Below are 18,921 nucleotides of genomic sequence, written 5' to 3' on the forward strand. Positions count from 1 at the left end.
GCGCGTACACGGAGGCGTGGCTGGGGCTCAACTACTGGGAACAATCCCTCCCCAAGAGCTAAATTAGCGCCGACAGATCTTGATCCGGCACAAAAAATGTCCCTGAAAGGCACAACGGCTGGAGATGCTCTACTTAGCTGGCATCACGAGCAGGAAGCGCCGGCGGCGGCGGGTCAGCAGTCGAGACGGCGGCACCGCGCATCAACTTCCACCGGTGAAAGTTCGGCTTTCGGCCTGTCACGTTTCTCTCTGTCACCCAGCCCAAACTACATAAACAGAGGAGGTGTCTCGCGGTATGTGGACCCTACCCACAGAAAATACGGCCCAGTCCCTCTCACGGACACGTATGCGGCCCGCTCAAAAAACCAAAAACGTATGCGGGCCGCTCCATGTGTACCTTGTCTCTCTTATACCGGGCGAAACGCGACGGCTGCCGAGATCCGCGGCGCTCAGCCCCAGCCTCGCCGCCGCCGCCTTGGATAGCCGGGGCACGTACGCCTAGATTAGGGTGGGGGATGTTCGGGATGCGGGCGAGCGGCGCGGGGATGGGCACCTGTACGACGACCCGGATGCCGTCGCCGTCCTGGCGCTCCTCGACTCCCCGCTTCGACGGCGATAAGTCGACGCGCTCAAGCATCGCGCATGGCGTCTACGCTGACCACGTCTCCCGGCAGGTCCGGCTAGCGTTCCCCTCGTCTCGTTTCATCTCATCTCACGCCGCGGATTTGGGCGACTGAATTGCGTGTGTGCTACTGTGCTTGAGGCGCAGGTGGTCAGGAACGTCTCGCGTAGTCGCTTGAGGTGAAGAAGCTCGTCTAACTCTACCCTGCTCCACTACGCCAAGAAGTAAGCTCAGCCCCTCCCCCCCCCCCCCCCCCCCCCCCCCTCATCCGCACTCCTGCCAAATCCTAAGTAGATTCACTGCCAATTAGTGGAAGTGGACTAAGTGCAAGAAAAGAAAGAGGTAATTGTACTGAGGCATGCTTTGACCTAGAAGCTCCTTAAATTTTTTCTTCATATTTGTAATAATTAATATATGTAATATCTATATATAAACGTATCCCTGTATCCATGTTTTTAGAAAATTGGCGTATCAGGCGTATCCCCGTACTGCGTATCCGATACGTATCAAGTATGCGTGCAACATAGTTCGTTTGCAATTTTTTTCTTGTGATTAGTTGAGACAGATTGGAGCTAATTAGGCAGGTTATGGAACAGGTTGTCAAAAAAAAATCTCTTCTTTAGCAAAAACAAGTTTCCTCGATGCTTGGCCTGGACCATGAAATTGCTGGCATTGCAATGTTTGATATGTTAAAATATAATCTTCTGATGTTGCGGACACTTGTGTTTGACACTCGTGCACAATCTTGATTGTAGCTGTGAGTAATCCTAGTCGAGCAGACATGATGCGTTTGCATTCAGGCAAACTTGTCTAAGGAAGTTTGAAACCTGTACAATGCTTCTCCAGTGAAAAACTTCTGCCTGCGTTCATCATAGTGCAAGGAGTGAAAAACCTGACAAAATTAAATCGTGGCTATGGGTGATCCTAGTCCTGCTCCTGCCAGAGCAGACTTGATGTTTTGCACTCGAAGGTTAGGAATGAGAATATGATGTTGCAATTTTGTTGTTTGAAAAAGTCTGAACCATATGCATTATTTCTCTATTAGTGAAGAAACTGCACCTGTCCCCAGTATAGTGCAGTGAGTGAAAGCATCGAGCTTTGCTTTGTGTTTGTGCATGTGCAGCGAGTGAAAGCGTCGAGCTTTGCTTTGTGTTTGTGTGTGTGCACGGGAGGCTGATGGCGCTGTCCGTGGCTGTGGCTAACTACTGAGTATTCGTTATGGTTAGATGGTAAAGATAGCTTACCTGACAAGATCTGACTAGTGCACCGTGCTTGCACGTTCTGTCCAATAATAGTGGTAGCATATATGGCTTTGGTATAATAACTGATTAGCTCAGTTCTGACATACTGAACTAGAAAGAATTTATGAGTGTCAGTAAGCTCATCACCCGAGAGATATGCCCGTCTTGTCTCAACTGAATTGTCAAGAGTGGGGATAATTTTTTTTACAGAAGAGGAGAATAATTTTTGATATATAAGGATGTTTGCATCACAAACTTGTTATATTAGTTTCTTGGTTGTTTGGATGTACGTATAAGTTTAGGATTGGAATAATATGATTTCTGGTTATAGATTCTTGGTTGTTTCTTAGAGAATCTCTAGCTGATACCCTATCCCCAAAAGTCAATTTTTTTAAGGATTAAACTTTTCCTCAGCTAGTAGATGCCTTAAACTTTAATTCCCTATAATTGACATTTGATTCACGCAATTTATCGAACACTTTGCCTGTGAGCAAACCGGCTGCACACATCGAGCTAAATCCATCGCACACACAATGAACTTGCTAAACCCATCATAAAAACATTGAAACAAACCATTGGCAGCTTTCGCTTATTAAACAACTAAATCAAATGATCACATAGATTCCAGCAAAATAAACGATTGACATGGTTGGTGCTGTTGTCCGTATGGAGCACCACGAATCAAATCCAACCCAAGTAAAAAGCTAGTGTCTCTAGTTTCTCACCAAATCTACACCGCAACTGGCTCTCACCTGTCATCCTCTCCCTTTTCTCTCTTGTCGACAAGTGGGCCCTCGTCTCCCTTTTCTCTCTTGTCGACAAGTGGGCCCTACTGAAAGTTTGAAATTAGTGTGTACCGCTTCAGTGTGTAAATTAAGGCATATTTGTTTTGTCGACCCCCTTGGTGTAGTTATGTTTAATCGGGCAGGCCCGTTCTAGCCCATTTCACTTTTTCTGATCTGAAATCCAAGAAACTTGCAAAAATCATATTTATACAACTGCAACTACAAATCATTTCATTCTTTTTCGTAAATTCATCTAAATTTCCCTCTTTCCAAAGATACTACTTTTGTAAATTAGAGCCCTTTGCATGTACTGTTTATCGATTTTGTGCTAATTTTTATTTTTCTCGCATGTAGAAATGTTATTTTCAGGAAGATTCAAGGGATTCGAGTAGTGACCAGAAGCATTGAAGATTTTGCTAAGCAAGGCAAGCAACCTACTTTGATCATGGTGGACCCATATTTGCATACACACTTTATTATTATTTTTCATGCATAAAGTATTGTTTGCTATTATTATTGCCATGGTAAGTAAATTAGCCAGGGTTTAGCTATGACCTATGTGCTTGATATTGACAACCCCTTCTACATACCCACTGGCCACAAATAAATGTGTCACAGGTGCAAGTTTAATACTCCCTCTGGTCCATATTAGTTGTCGTTGATTTAGTACAAGGATGGGAGGGAGTAGTAATCTTTGGCTAGTCATAGGACTTGGGAATAGTATATGTTACTACCTTCATAATGGGTAGTAAAATATGTGTGGTATCATGCAAGTCTTCATTTATTTAGATGTAGAGTCATTTTGCCTTGGATTGCGTTATGTTACGGCAAACACCTTTCTCCTCATTAACCACTTGCCACATATAGCTAAGTTACTCTCCCACTATGACCAACCTTAGCCTACTAGTCACATAAATCATAGGACTTGGGAATAATCTTTGTTGCTCATAACAAATGTATTAACAAACCAAGGGTGCCACTAACGCCCATGGGATGATTCTCAAAACAAGCTTTTACATAATGGAGATTAAGTGGGGATGTTATCAAAAGGCAAAGTGTGCAAGCGTTGATAGTCACAAAAACCTTACATGTGCAAGCACGAACGACAGATGGGTGGGGGAAGCTAGCTCGCAGAGGAAGTCGGCGATAGGATCTGGCGCACCCAAATCGGCACCAACCACAAGCCCAGGAGTGGGCACGTCCATGTCAGGGCATACATGGGCCAGAGGGATGGTCTCGGCCCAATCAGGCGAAACGACTGGGATTGGACTAGAAGGCCTAGAACCCGGTTCTTCCGTGTGTGCTTCGTCAGGATCCATCTCCAGGAGAGACATGATCGAATCCTTGGGACCACCAAGGTTCTCCATCCTAGAAAACACATCGGTCTCTATCATCTGGCGCTGCACCACTACCTCCCGCTGTGTGTACTAGCCAGCCTCCAGCGCTCGCTGCAAATCAGTATCATTGATGGGGCAAGCAACAGGAGTTGGGTCTTCCGAAAGCATCTGACGAGCTTCCACTTCTTGGTTGATCGTTGGTGACCAGCGCATGCAACCCACCTTCTACAGGCCCCGCCGCAACAGCTAGCGAACAAGCGAGCATCCCCACCGAGAACCCTTGCCAAGCAGACCCATCATGCTGGCTGCCGCCGTAGCTTTCATAGCGATCACCGCTGTGACCTCCACCTCCGAATCGGCAGCCGCCATCCCGCCTGGATGGCCTACCGCCACCAGAGCTCTGGCCATGATCCCCACCGCCGAGGTGGTGACCACCACCTCCAGACCCGCCATCTCCATCTCGCCTAGGGCCAAGCTGAGAATGCGCACTTGCTCTTGGTGGCGTCGGTGGAGATGCCCCGTGCTCTAGTCCCAAAGTCCACTGGTAACGCCATTCTCGTGGCCCCTCCTCAGAACGCGATTCTGACGGGATGCCGTTGTTGTTGCTCTGCTCGCTTCTGCCGCTCGTCGGACAAGACACAGGTGCCTAACAGAAGTCAATCACCCTGTCAAGGTGAAGCAGAACTTTGTACTCAAGCATCTTCAAGGGGCCCGATCTTCTCATCGGCTTGGCCTCGACACCTAGCTTCGAACAATGGAACAAGTGCGCAAGCTGCTCTACCGGTTCCTCCAGCTGCAAGACACCTCGGGTGGCAAGCCTGTTGACATCTCCCAACCACACCCAGAAGCGCATGCACGCAGAAGGAGGGTTCAACATCAGGAGGGACTTGCTGAAACATGGAAAAGGACCCGCGGGAAGTATCGGCGAGAGGAGGTATCTCTGTTCCAGGCAGGAAAATGACAAGCCAAAATTTGTACCATGGAAGGCCAAACCCACAGGCTTAGACTGAATAGTCGATGCTTCTGTGAAGCCCATTTAACAGTGAAGCTTGATAAAAAGCATGAACTCTAGTATGTGAGCAGTTTCGTCGATGATCACAGCCACGTTCTTGCAAGACCGGAAGAAGTCCCGCTTCTCTTGTCTCATAATAAGATCAAAGAATTTCACAGAACAGAGATCTTAGCTATGACAGAAGCTGGGATCAGAAAACACATTAGTTTTGACAACTTCATCAACAGGTATGGGTCGTATGCTAAGGCATGGTTTCAGAGGAGTTGTATAATATGTGCTATAGAGAAGATGAAACTGCTTGCACGGGGTGATCCTGACACTACCATAGGAATAATGATGACTACAAAGGATCCATATTTTTTCTTTGAGCATACTGTTGACGTTGAAGGCGGGCTCAAAAACCTGTTCTAGTGTGATTCACACTCATGTCGGGATTATCTTGACTACAGTGATGCGACCGTCTTTGACAGTACGTACAAGATGAACATGTATGGAACGCCGTTCATCCCTTTTATGGGTCTAAACAACCACTGTCGCACTACGGTATTTGGTTGCACCATTGTTTTAGATGAGACTGAAGGTACATATGTTTGTTTGGCTGCTTCAGACGTTCTTGAAAGCTCTCTGTCAAAAAAAACTCAAGTTCGTAATTACTGATGGAGATGCAGCGATGATAAGGGCTATCAGGAAGGTTCTTCGTGACGCGTGGCATCGTCTATGTGCATGACATAATTATCAACATCCTAAACCCTAAACCCTAAACCCTTCGGAATGTTAGGAGCAAAGCTTTAATTGAGGGATTGTTCATCAAGCATCCCAGCTGATTGCATATACAAAATTATCAACATTTTGCAGCTGTGGAGACCCCTATGAAGGAGGAAGGACGCACCATTGCCTGAGCATTACTGCCTTGTTTTCTTTCATGTTTCTATTTACTGCTTCAGCCCATACCATACTTATGTTCTAGGACATTTATCTTTAAAGCCTCCTTTTTTCTAAAACCTCATAAAAGTTTGTAACCCAGACATGACCAGGCAGCTTCCTTCACTTGGCCAGGTGAAAACAAATGCAGAAACTGATTAAGTGCATGGAGCAAGGAGACTGTATTTACAAATACGACCTGCATGTTGACAACAATCTATTCGACAGTACACTTATTGCGTGTATGCAAACATGAATTGATAGGAATTGCTCAACCGCTGGTTTTTTAGCAGTTTAATTACGAACAAGGAACAACGTAACTAATAAACATTTAACGTCCCTCCAGTGTTGTGATGGTCATTTCATTCTGAGTCTCGGATCTTCCCATGTATTTTCTCCGGTCTTCAACTTCATGATTCCGTAACGTAAAATATACATGTTTCTCTGGGATAGGAAGCGGAGCTGTTTCATTCTCTAGCATGAACACAATGGATGACATGAGTGGCCTAGCATTTGGATGGTCTTGAACGCACAAGAGTCCTATGTGAACACATCGTAAAACTTCATCAAGTGGACATCTCTCTATAACCGACGAGTCCACCAATTCCCTTGCATTTCCGTCAACCCATAAGCTCCATGCCTGAATCAATGAAATCAATTTCTGGTCAAGATACTATGAGTACTTAAACCGCTGGAAATTAGAACGCTTTAGTAATACTTACGTAAGATATAAGGTTTGGAAAGTCCATTATGAGATGGGATGAGTTAATCCTTAACCCGCTTACAATCTCCAACAGAAGAACCCCAAAGCTGTAGGTGTCAGACTTGAGGGAAAAGTAACCTTCCATCGCATATTCAGGAGACATGTAACCACTATTTGAACAATTCGAAGGAAAATATATTAGCTATACTTTAAGGGAATACCACACTGAGCATAGCTGGTGCATAAATATTACTTACTATGTCCCCATTTGCTTGTTGCTCGTTTCCTCCAAAGATCCTTGCCATGCCAAAATCAGATATTTTTGGAGTCATTTTTGCATCCAACAAGATGTTGCTTGCCTTGAGATCTCGATGAATTATTGTTAATCTTGAATCTTGGTGGAGATAAAGAAGGCCTCTTGCTATCCCTTTAATGACCATGAACCGGGTCAACCAATCAAGCACAGATTTTTTTGTAGCATCTTCCAAAATCCATGCAAAATGAGATGTATTCTGAGCCATAGTAAAACCCTCGCCGTAGTTAATGTAAAATTATTCTTTACGTACATAAGTCAGAACATACCAAAAAGGAAGGCATCCAAACTCTTGTTATGTAAGTATTCGTAGATGAGTAATTTCTCATCAAGAGATAAGAGAAGGATGTTCCTACAAGGCTCCTCAGAGCTCAGCAACTCTCGGCCGTCGGATGCGTTTGCTTGATGAGTTTTGGGTCGTCCGATCGAGCGCATGGAAGAGCTGGGCCGTCGGATCTGGGGCTGGCACTATAGGAATGAATAGTTACCTCTCGTTCATGCCACCACGTGTAATTTCAGTGCCCCGCCAAGGGCATTCTCGTCATTTCGCTTTCCGGGGGTATAAAAGGGGGCACGCCTGTGGTGAAACCCTAGCCGCGTCGCTCCCGCACTCGCGTGTCGCCGCCGGCCTCTTCCCTCCGTCGCGACTCGCCCCGGCCAACCCCAGCCGCCGCTCCCCACTGGCCATCCTCCCCGTCCACGGCTGCCACGCACGTCCCCGCACCAACCCACCACCTCGCCGCGGGGGCGCGTCCGCCGGGGCTGCCCTTCCACGCCGTCTCCGTCCGTCCCTGCTGCTCAACGGCCACGTCGGCCTCGGCGTCAAGTGCGCCAAGGAGGCAGCCACGGCCATCCGCGGCGCCATCATCCTCGCCAAGCTCTCCATCGTGCCCGTCAGGCGGGCTACTGGGGGAACAAGAACGGCCAGCCCCATACCGTCCCATCGCCAGTACGGTGCGTGCCTCCCCTTCTTCCCCCTTATCCTCTCCCCTCCGCTCGGGGAGGAGAGGAACCCAACCGAATCAAATCCAGGGGAGGAGAGGCAATCTGTAGATAGATAGATGGATTGGTGGAAGAACCCTCAAATCGAATCCATCCTCTTTGCTTTGGTTAGAATTAGCTGGTGGCTGCCTTTCTGTTGATTAGAATTAGGTGCCGTGGGGATGTTCCCATGGTTGGATCCGTTTCGCTGTTCCCGTGGTTAGCTCCATTCCTCTGTTTCCTTCGCTTCCCACCATGGATTTCTTGTTCTTTCTGCGCAGGATTTGGTTCTGACCAGGTTTCTTTCCTCCCTACTTCTGGTTCTTCTTCTTGCAGCGTGGAATCGGCAGCAAAGTGGAGGAATTTCAGGCGGAGGAAGGATTTGGCCGGCAGCTCAGGTGCCCGCCCCCTGGGGGTCTGAAATCGTGGCCGCCCGCGTCCCCCAGAAGGTGCTGCAGTTCGCCGGCATCGATGATGTCTTCACTTCCTCTCGTGGATCCACCAGGTATAAACTAACCCTCCCTATATCCATATTATGCGATGCTCTCGTCACTGGAACTTACTGTCAGTACAAAATTGCTTGTATTATGTGTGCATAGTGTAGAATGTTCAGTTTAATTATGCTGAATCTTCTGATCTGTTTCCAAAGTGATTGCCTTGTGCAGCGTGAACTATTATAATTGCACTTGATGCAGTCTCATATATGGCAACTGATTAGTCTTGAAGTGATAATGTGTCTCTATCTACTTTATACTTCTACAATACAATACGAGAGATATGACAGTATGGAGTTCATTTAGAGTCTTGGCAGACCATATTCTAGATTATTGATCACTACATGGAATCCTACAATGTCAAGAATCTCATATACAATGTCAAGAATCTCATATATGCAGTCATCAGTCTTGCTCACACGACGATGAGGTCTGAGCATGATTACTCTCCACAAGACTTACAAACAACCATAAATGTGTGCCCTCTCTATGTTAGGATGTAAATTTTGTGCATAATGGTATTTTTAGGAGTTTGCATTCTGTCACAAAAAAAGTGTAGTTCTGAACCTGCTAGATTTAAATCAGAAGATGTCGTGCTGACTGAGAAATTTCAAGCAGAAGATGCACATATTGTACTTCTCTTGACTATTGTTTCTTCCTCCATTTTACCTTTCTGGGTATGTCCATTTTTCATTAGATAGTTTTCTACAGCGCATATGCGATAAATTCACAAATTTATAATTTTGGCGTACTGCTGAAGGTCGAGGGACAAAAATTCAAGATTCAAATGAGCGATTCAAATTTAGGATTTCAGTGTATTGTTTTCCGCAAGAAACAAATATACTTTACTGCCACCCTTTATCCACTTACTATTAAACACTGATGTTAACTACTCAATCAGTAGGTTCTACAGATCATCTCCCTCTTTGTTTGGGTCAAAGGAAATTGTATATTGCCTGTTTTGATAAGTTGGACAAGAGGCTGTCAGTTCTGTTCATGGTTGCACATATGCTCAGTTACTGTATTAAGAAAGCTGCAGCCTGCCCAAGGGGCAGTCAATCCACCAGGTTACAGTCCAGGCCAAGGTATTCATTCCCATCCTGCCCAAGGGAACTATGAGTATTGTTTTATCCGGTTTATATCGTGCTCCGCATTGGTTACCTAGAAAATATAATAATACATCGGCTGTTTCGTGCTGGAACAAGTTCCTAATGTTTTCAAAATTCTTACTTTCTCTTGGATGTTCATATTTCATACAAACTCACGTTATGCTCTTTGTGTATACGATACGTCTAGAAACTTGAAAACTTCTGCACAATCTGACAGTGATCCTTTTTGTTTTAGGATCTTGAATGTACTGTTAGGATCGGATTGGTCAGGTTTTCCAGTTTATTATTCTTATCAGATTTCTGCTGTATGTATTTCTGCTCTCTACTCTGTTTTGCTTCCAATAATTAGTAGTTAGTATACCATTTTTTTCTGATTTTGCAGTGGTAATTATGTATGATTCTCAATACATGCATTATTCTTTCTCTTGATTTGTCCCTCTTTTACTTGCATGCTATTCTTTTTTAATGGTTTTACACTCATTATGTAACAAAAAATGTAGAGGTTGGATATATATTTGCTATGCATTATTGAAGTGCTGCAGTGCATAAATATCTTTCCATGTATTTGGTGAACAGAAATGGAACCGCCACCTTCACAACAGAACATCACGAGCGAGTGGTCGATGGACTGCCAATGCTGCTCCAAAGGGGCTGACCTTCACCTCCCCGTGTCCCTGAACAAGATGGACCAACGAGTTGTGACCGTGTCCTCTGCGAGAAGTGCATCAAGGTGGCCATCAAATTGTCGCTGCTACTACTGCTCGACCTGTGCTCTGAACGGGGCTGACACCGCGTGCTGCTTGCCATTGGAGCAGGCCATGGAGCTTCTGCTTGCCATGCGTGCCTCCTTCCTTCGGCAGAAGCACCAGGTAGTATTTACTATGTTGAGTGATCTTCCTTTTCCTCCTAAAAGTACAGTTTTGAAAAAAAAATCTAGACTGGTTCAGTGTTTTGCCTAATTAGAAATAACTCTAATCAATAACCGTTACAAAGCCTCCTAATTAGAAATAACTCTAATCAATAACCATTACAAAGCCACCTAATTAGAAATAACTCTAATCAATAACCGTTACAAAGCCTGTGTGTGTGTGACCTCTGCTCTTTCCATTTTCTTGGCTTGCAGGTCGCCACTGGAGCCGGACAAGGTCATGATGACTTGCCTTACCTGGTGAGGTATTGGCTAGGAAGAGTGCAAGCCGCCACCACCATGTACCAGATGGCGCCATCAAGGACATCATACTGCTGATGATCTACAGGTCCATTTCTCCTTCTCTCCCTCTCTCTCAAATGTCAAGCTCGATTCTTATCATTTTGCACAATGGAGGTCCCCTGAAAGCCACTTGACCGAAATCACGTGTCTTGTGATATGCATTTCATACGGTTGCTTTCCCTTGATATTTTCCTGCTTTGTATTTGTCTTATGGATACGAACAAATATGATTATGATTCCTGCATTGCATATGGTTGCTTTCCATTGATGATAAATGGTGAACAACTATGGTGTTTTTCCAGCTTAACTACAGAAAGTTGAAATGTGCCTAGCTCGAACCCATTTGTCACTCAAGCGTCTTCCTTTCTACTTCATATATGGGTCTGGTATGTCCTTTATACTCAGTACATTCATGTCTGGTCTGTGAGATCTGCTAAATTTAATGTTGCACCACATGCAAGATAGATGATCTCCATATATTATTACTTTTGACTGACAAGAAGTTCAGATATTGTTGCTCTGTACTAATTATACTGAGATTATTTCTCTCTTATTGCTTTGGATGCTGAAATGTATTTCCGACCCTATACAAAAATATTTTTGTGTGTAAATAATGCATCACATAGTTTTTCTGTTGATAAACAAATTTTTGATGTATAAGCACTACCAAATCAGATTACCAGACTAAGAAATCTACCGCTCGCTCCACAATAGGAATCAAAGAGTACCCTCATTTTAGTCCTTGAATTGTTTATTTTCTATATTATTTGGCTTCTGAAGTTCAGATGCAGACAAAGATTGTTTTTGCTTGCTTGTGGCGACGTAAGTATATGGTTTGCTCTGAAATATTAGTACTTTTGAGCTTACAGAGCACTATATATGAGTATATGTTTGGCTAGCGGTTCCCTTCAGGGTACATGTGCTAGGTTTCAATATACGTCTTTGTTGCCTTGCTTGATTTGTTAGGCGTCTCATTTTTTTCTCTGTCTCGCAAGATATAATAGGCAGAGGCAAATAAAAAATCTACGCCATAAACGGATCCACACTGTACCTATGATACGTATAGAACTGTCAGTTTAAAGCTTGCTCTGGAAGGAGGCATTCTATTTATGCTCTTCGCTTATTATCTCTGTAAAATCTTAAGATTTTGGAGTGAGTTCTGAAATCTATTAGATCTAGACTTATACTTAGATTTGTCTGGTATCGGTTTTGCGTATCTTGTACTGAGTAAATAGTGAGGCTTAAATAGCATATTTGATTTCTACTGCTCAGTAAACGCTGGGAGCCCTAGGATCTTTCATCCAACGGTGGGGGAAATAACACCAAGATGATACATAAATGAAATTTTAATCTGGATAAAGAATTAAATCCTATGGCTAATCGGCAGCTAAGTTTGGTCTACTGAGATTTAGCTAATTCTCATTTGACTTAGCACTAGCAAACAGATTGATATTATGAAGTTGAGCAAAATATGGCTTCTTTATTGCACCTTCTCAGTATATTTTCTCAAATTAGAAGTATAAATTGCGAAAACTACTCTTTTTTGTAGCTTCTATCTTTGCCTGTGTTGCTGAAGATAGAATGGATCTTCTTAGGGCTGCGATTATTGGCCCTAAGGGAACACCCTACCATGATGGCCTCTTCTTCTTTGATGCACATTTTACCTCTAATTATCCTTCTGAGCCTCCGGTATATAAGCTTCCGGCATTTCTTTTTATGTGATTATTTTTATCATTTTACTAAAATGCTTAACACTGATGGTGCTGCAGTTGGTGCATTACCATTCTGGAGGGCTTTGACTTAATCCGAACTTGTATAATTGTGGAAAAGTCTGCCTCATTGGTTTTATAAACTACCATGAGGGCTCTTCATCTCCAGTCGCTGGTCCACTGCTTCTCTGGTTTTATAAAAAGGTAGATATTGTTCTTTTCCTACCTCATTGGTACTTATAGCCTTATAGGAGGCTGATTCTCAAATTGGCTAATAAGCAAGGCTTAAATTGGCTAATAAGCAAGGCTTCTCTGGATGTATGAACCAGCATTACATTTGAAACTGAATCAAGTTAACAGTAGATGTAAAGGATTTTTTTCTGTCATGTTTGTCAAAATAGTGCATGACACATATCATGCTCATTGATATGCACGTGGGTTACAGTTACTGTACTGATTACAAAATCACCCAGGCTCTGTCATGAGAAATATAAGACAACAAAAAACAGTTGGTTACTTCTCTCCGATTTCACATGGATAGTTGGATTTTGGGGTACATGTGTAGTTTTAGTTCTATAACTTTGATTGACTCCCTGGTTAGTTGTTCGCACACTGTTGGATGCTTAGTTCAGTTAAAAATATAATGCCGTATGAGTATAAGAATACTAACGAGCTTTCGCTCATGCTAGAGCTGCAGTAACAACTAAGCATCCGATATATAATAACATCATTAAAGGGGCACGGAGTGGCGATCCAATATACACCGGCGATGAAGGTATATTCGTATACAATATGTATATGGTACCATCATCTCGGGCTTCCTTGGACTTCCTGTTTGACCTTTGTGCCTGTTCATATAATGATGTGATTCGGCACGCTGATTGCCTTTTTATCCGCTGATTTTTCTTTTCTCTCTTTTTATGATTAAATTTTCAGGAAAATACCACTGTATGATTATATAGGTTTAGCTCCAGTTCGCATTTTTTCTTTTTCAAGTGCATGCTATGGTTCATATAATAACTCCATTTCTTTATATTTCACTTTGTCAAGTGCATGCTATGGTTCAGAGCAAAATTCAGTTTTCAATTAGAATTCAGTGATGTTCTCACCTTAGATTTTATTTTGCGTAATTGTAGGAAGTGGGGATGGACATTCGTGGATTTGCCGTCCCTGATTTGCTTTGTGGAGGTATAATCTTTCATAATGTGTTGTTAACATATCTCTGGAATAAGTTCTTATGTTCAGTACATATAGTTTGGCTGATTATCTTTTAGGGGCCTTCTTTGGAAAGGCTTCGACAGACTGTTTGAATTACTGCCTTATTAGGTTAATGGAATTTGAACATGTGACTTTATCTTAGTGTCAACCATACAAAGGAATTAATGACCTGTTCTTAATGATATATAGAGTAGGCAGTAGTGCATGGTAATAATAAAAAATGCATCATGTGTGTGTGCAGGACACATGCCCATGATTCATAATGATTTGCGGCAGTCTTAGAAGAAAATTTCCCATTGCTTTCATCCCCTTTTGAGTGTCAATTGCAAAGTTCATCCGTTGGTGAAAGGAAACTGTACTCTTCTTTGTTTTAGTGCTCTGTCTCCCTACTTCTATGACAGAATGGTGTGGCTTTGTGTACAGTAAATGTTCTCTACTCTTGCATCCCATGTATTACTATTGACATGGTTTGTCTACACTTATCTTTAAGGCTACAACCTGGAGTCTCATAGGTGTGTGAAGATGATCTAGGGCATTGCTTCGTTAGGGGTTCACTTATGTACAAGAATGGCATGTTCTTTCACGTGTAATATATTGTGGTTTTTTCTACTCGACACCACCTGGACCATGATCACCGTAACCTGCTCTATGGTTTGGATCTGAGCACTGGACCATGGTGCTGGACAGGGCACGACGCCCTAAAGACCGCTCTTTGGAATTCCAATATACTTAGATAGATAGAAATGAAAGTTGAGGACTAACATGTATGTTGTATCGTGGATGCCCCCCTTCATAGCATTGTTTTATGAAATGCACTAATACTCCGAGAAGTTGTTTTGAGTATATTTGTTACAACAAGTATGCTTTGGTATGAAATTTGCCAATATCGTGTGATGAACCTTGATGTTTAGTATTGAATCATTAGTAAGTGTTTACTAACCTCCTTTTTTAGATGTTACCTTTGCAGTGAAGTTGTTTTTGGTATAACTTTATCCTATGTAGCTGCCTTGCTTATATATGGATGTGCTGCAAACTTTGTTTCAGATTAGGACATTGCTCTCTCATTTTCGCGCTCTTAGTACTGAACTTAATGGAAGTGGTTACCTTTTGTGGTCACGTGACTCGATGTCTTTTATTAGAAGTGAATGTTTCTTCTTTCTTTTATTTTGTTGTCCTATTTGAATACGTACGCTAAACCATGATTATATTTGCTTGACCACATCGTTAGGACCGGCACCCTCGCGCCAAGGCGCGCTGCCGATCTAGTCTTCATGAATGCAGTAACCAAGAAGCCTAACTAAGTTTCTGTGCTACAATTTGGCAATTAGAACTACTTCATTCCTAAACTCTCCAACCCCTTTCCCAGATCCAATACTAAGCCTTTTGACAACAATTTCCTTGCCATTTTCCAACATTCCCTACACGAGCACATCATTTTTCAGTTTAACAAGAGAACGGCAAAAATATTTGTTCTTCAGAAATGAAGTTAAAAATGTTCATTACCTTGTACACTTTTCCAAAACCACCTTTTCCAAGCATGATGTGATCAGAGAAATAGTTTGTTGCAATGAGAATGTCTTCAAAGCCAACAGACGGAAGTTCTGTATCTTCGTTCCCAAGTTCATCAGAAGCATTCAAGTGTTTTAGCTTATGTTTGTTTTGAACTTTTCTGCTGCTTTTACCTGACATGATAGTTTCATCAATATTGTCTCAAATGAATCCTTGATTAATATTTCTTTTTGAGAGATAAGGGTTAATGAGAAGTTATTCTACCTCTTGACTTGCATCCAAGGTATATGCATGTGAATATCAACAGACATGCCACAAACCGGAGTACAATCTTCAGTTTAGCTATCTTTTTCTCATCAACTGCAGATTTATAGTCCACCAAGAGAATAATGTCATACAATTCAGATGAAACAACTGAAGCTGTCCAGAGAATAAATCATGGAACATCGGTATCAAATCCCCTTTAATAATATGCCAGCACTTTTTATAAAACTCCGCCGGAAATCCATCCGGCCCTGGAGCTTTATTATTCTTCATCTGTGAAATAGCTTCAAACACCTCTTTCTCCGAAAATGGGGCAGTCAAAATATCATTCTCATCCGCAGCAAGTTGAGGAACATCCTCAACCCTCGACTCATCCAAGGATACGAAATTATCCTCCAGAGGCCCAAACAATTGCTTGTAGTAATTGGTTATGTATAATTTTAGGTTTTCCTATCCTAAAATCGTCCCCTCGTCTTGCTCAAGCTGAAAGATTCTTTTCTTTCTGTGCTTGCCATTGGGGATCATATGAAAGAATTGAGTGTTAGCATCACCTTGGACAACTTTGTGAACCTTAGCTCGCAATGCCCACTTCAATTCCTCCTCTCGCAGGAGTTCTTTCAATCTCATCTGCGCGTCTACTTTAGCATGTAGCTCCGTGGTCTCTAGAATTGTGGACTCGGTTTTTAAATCTAGGGACAGAATAAGTGTAAGGAGCCTATCCTTTTCAACCTTATAAATCCCACTAGATGCTTAGCCCACCCACGTAAGAAACTTCTTTAAGTGTCTTATCTTATTCTGCCATCTTTCAACAAATGTCCTCCCTCCTGCATCTTTAGCCCATCCCTTGGCTATTAGATCCAAGAAACCTTCTCTTTCAAACCACGCCAATTCGAAAGAAAGGGTATTTTTATTCCCCACATGTGTTGCCTCACCAGAGTCAACCAGCAAAGGGGTGTGGTCGGAGATTGCGCGCGATTCTTACGCTTGGACTGTTACCATGGGAAATTTCTGCTCCCATTCAACGCTCGTGAGGACTCGATCCATCTTTTCAAACGTCGGGTTTGGCAAAGTATTAGCCCAAGTGAAATTTCTACCCGAAAGCTCTATCTCTCTCAGATCCAAGCTTTCAATAATGGTATTAAACGTAAACGACCACCTGCCGTCAAAGTTATCATTGTTTTTTCCTCTCTCCTTCTAATAATGTTAAATTCGCCCCCAACAAAGATTGGAAGCTGCTCAGAACCGCAAATTCGGACAAGATCCGCCAAAAAATCTAGTTTGAGTTCTGGCTGCGCGGCGCCATATACCGCCACCAGTGCCCAATTAAACCCATCGACCTTTGATCTAACCCGAAACTTGACAGCGAAATCTCCCATAACCACACTTCGGACTTCCAGCGACTCGCATCTAACCCCAAGTAAGATCCCACCTGATCTTCCTCTCGGAGGTGGGCAATGCCAATCAAAATCGACACCTCCTGATAAAGTACTTAGAAACTGGAGAGAGAAATTGTCTCTTCCAGTTTCAGAGAGGGTGATAAAATCCAACCTATGCTCGATAGAAGCATCCGCTAGAAACCTTCTTTTAGCCAAGTCTGTCAGACCTCTGCCATTCCAAAAGATTCCTCTCATATTTTATCATGAATTTTTATAGTAGTACGGTTCCTAGCACTTCTACGCAGCGCCAAAGCTGGATAAATCTTTCGCATCCACTTGCGTTTAGGCTTGTTTTGATCCTCCACTCGGTCCTCACAACCGGGCTTCATGGACCTAACTGCCTGAGGCTCGATAGGGGTAGTGTCCCTTAGGGATATAGAACCATCATCCTCCTCTGTCTCGGGAAGGGATGGGGCAAGATCCGCACAAAAATTATTGAGCACCCTGACTCCCAACGCATCTATGTCAGAATTGTTCATATGTTTGACCACTGCTAAGTTTCGAATCAGTTCTAAAGCGCGTTCCGCTTCAAGATCTAGGATATCATTAACGGACATAGAGATTTCACTATCATTACTACCTAGTGAAACTCCTAACTGATTTGCATTATGAATAATCTCATCATTGGAAAAATGCAGAATGGAATTGGAAGTGTTGACCGACATACCAGTAGTGACCTCAATGTCACGAAGCTTGGCTGCCCGCATGGCGCACCTCTACTGCATGTCATCAACATCCGACTGATCCTGGAGGCGGCAGCTCATCCGTCGCCCCTCAGATACAGGATCCGTAATCCCTCCAAAAGCGATGATCTCCTCCCGAGTGGTCCCGTTTGAGGTAAGGCCTCCAGCCCCATCCCCAACGCATAGCCGTGCTACACCATCCGGAGAAGCGCCAAGAGCCGTCGGCGAGGTACCCAACGCCTGCGGCGTCGTCAGCCGGCACCCGGCGCCCGGGGACACAGCGAGGGGCACCCCATCCAAAAACGCGCGAAGGGAAGTGAGTGCGGAAGCCGCCTGCCCATGCTCCCCACCCAACCCGGCCCTCTGACTGGAGGGTGACGCGGCCACCACGGCCGGCGTCGCCTGGGCCAACACCTCCAGCTCAGCGGGCGTCGGCCAGCTCCCGGAGCCCGTGGACGCCGCAGGAGCGGCCACCCTGACCGCCACAAGAGAAGTAGAGGTCGAGGCCGCCTTCCCGGGCCGCCCTCCCAAACCGGTCCCATCACCGATCTGCAACACAGTCATTACCGTGCCCAGCATCATCGGAGTCCTCACCCGTGACGAAACAACAGGAGGAGTAGGAGAACGAGGGGCCTCCTGCCCATGATCCTCCCCTCGACCGAAGTCATCTCAGTGACAAACACATCCAAGCAGCCATCCACGAAGCCATCTGCATCTGCAAAGTCCAGGGGAGGGAGCGTGCATTCTAGCACATCATCACAGTCCACCCGGTCGCTCCAAAGTCTGGGAGGAGCAGAAGCCGGCTCAAACGAACCAAATCTTAGAGTGTTCATAGGCACCGTAGATGATGGTGCAGCCCCATTCCCGGTCGTCTGTGAGGCGGAACCCGGGCCGTTGGACAACTCTCGCCCAACATCCTCCATCCGTGCCTCCTTACTACTCGAACCATCATCCTTATCATGCATATCCAGATCAGTCCCTGCCAGCGCCTCAGCGAAAAGATCGGTGTCCTCAAACTCAATCTGAAGGTTGTATATCTGGCCCCTATATGTCCACTTAACCACGTCTGGCACGAACTCAATATCCAGGACACTCACCAGCAATCTGGCCACCCTGTTAGCTCGGGTAAAGGCCTTATCCACCCTCTCAGTTTTCCCGACCAGTATCCCCAAGCTAGCAGCGATCCGAGCATCCTGCAGCGGCTTCGATGGAGCCCCCGAGAATCATAACCAGACCTGAGTAAGAGGCTTTCCTTGTGGCTCTATCTTCTTCCACTCATGAAACTCAAGGATGCACTCTGTGCCAGGCACTCTGCACAACCCAAAACTCAGAAGTCACTGCAAGTCCTCTGCTGTAGGGAAGTCAACCTTATAC

General features: G+C 44.3%; 1 protein-coding gene, 1 long non-coding RNA gene and 1 pseudogene across 2 annotated transcripts; 2 read left to right on the plus strand and 1 right to left on the minus strand.

Moving 5' to 3' along the window:
* Window positions 1-412: 412 nt before the first annotated feature.
* LOC125534187 (uncharacterized) lies at window positions 413-5,100 on the plus strand. Its single transcript, XR_007294415.2, has 3 exons — window positions 413-674; window positions 770-846; window positions 3,003-5,100. It is a non-coding gene; the product is annotated as an uncharacterized LOC125534187 (long non-coding RNA).
* Window positions 5,101-5,859: 759 nt separating this feature from the next.
* LOC125537975 (G-type lectin S-receptor-like serine/threonine-protein kinase B120) lies at window positions 5,860-15,619 on the minus strand (annotated as a pseudogene).
* LOC125539838 (uncharacterized) lies at window positions 7,411-14,568 on the plus strand. Its single transcript, XM_087545677.1, has 9 exons — window positions 7,411-7,888; window positions 8,252-8,420; window positions 10,095-10,387; window positions 10,642-10,774; window positions 11,031-11,114; window positions 12,278-12,417; window positions 12,498-12,641; window positions 13,574-13,625; window positions 14,146-14,568. The coding sequence occupies exons 1-3, from the start codon at window positions 7,411-7,413 to the stop codon at window positions 10,171-10,173; spliced, it is 726 nt and encodes a 241-aa protein (XP_087401803.1). The 3' UTR covers window positions 10,174-10,387; window positions 10,642-10,774; window positions 11,031-11,114; window positions 12,278-12,417; window positions 12,498-12,641; window positions 13,574-13,625; window positions 14,146-14,568.
* Window positions 15,620-18,921: the final 3,302 nt, after the last annotated feature.

Source organism: Triticum urartu, chromosome 2A (assembly GCF_056163025.1).
Source record: "Triticum urartu cultivar PI428250 chromosome 2A, HENAU_Tu73, whole genome shotgun sequence".
Lineage (NCBI taxonomy): Eukaryota > Viridiplantae > Streptophyta > Magnoliopsida > Poales > Poaceae > Triticum > Triticum urartu.

Bases quoted from the DNA above. Each gene is read 5' to 3' on its own strand.
- LOC125539838 (XM_087545677.1), top strand. From the start codon at position 7,411: ATGAATAGTTACCTCTCGTTCATGCCACCACGTGTAATTTCAGTGCCC. The intron at 7,889-8,251 runs GTGCGTGCCTCC...TTCTTCTTGCAG, and splicing joins ACCGTCCCATCGCCAGTACG to CGTGGAATCGGCAGCAAAGT. The intron at 8,421-10,094 runs GTATAAACTAAC...TTTGGTGAACAG, and splicing joins TCCTCTCGTGGATCCACCAG to AAATGGAACCGCCACCTTCA.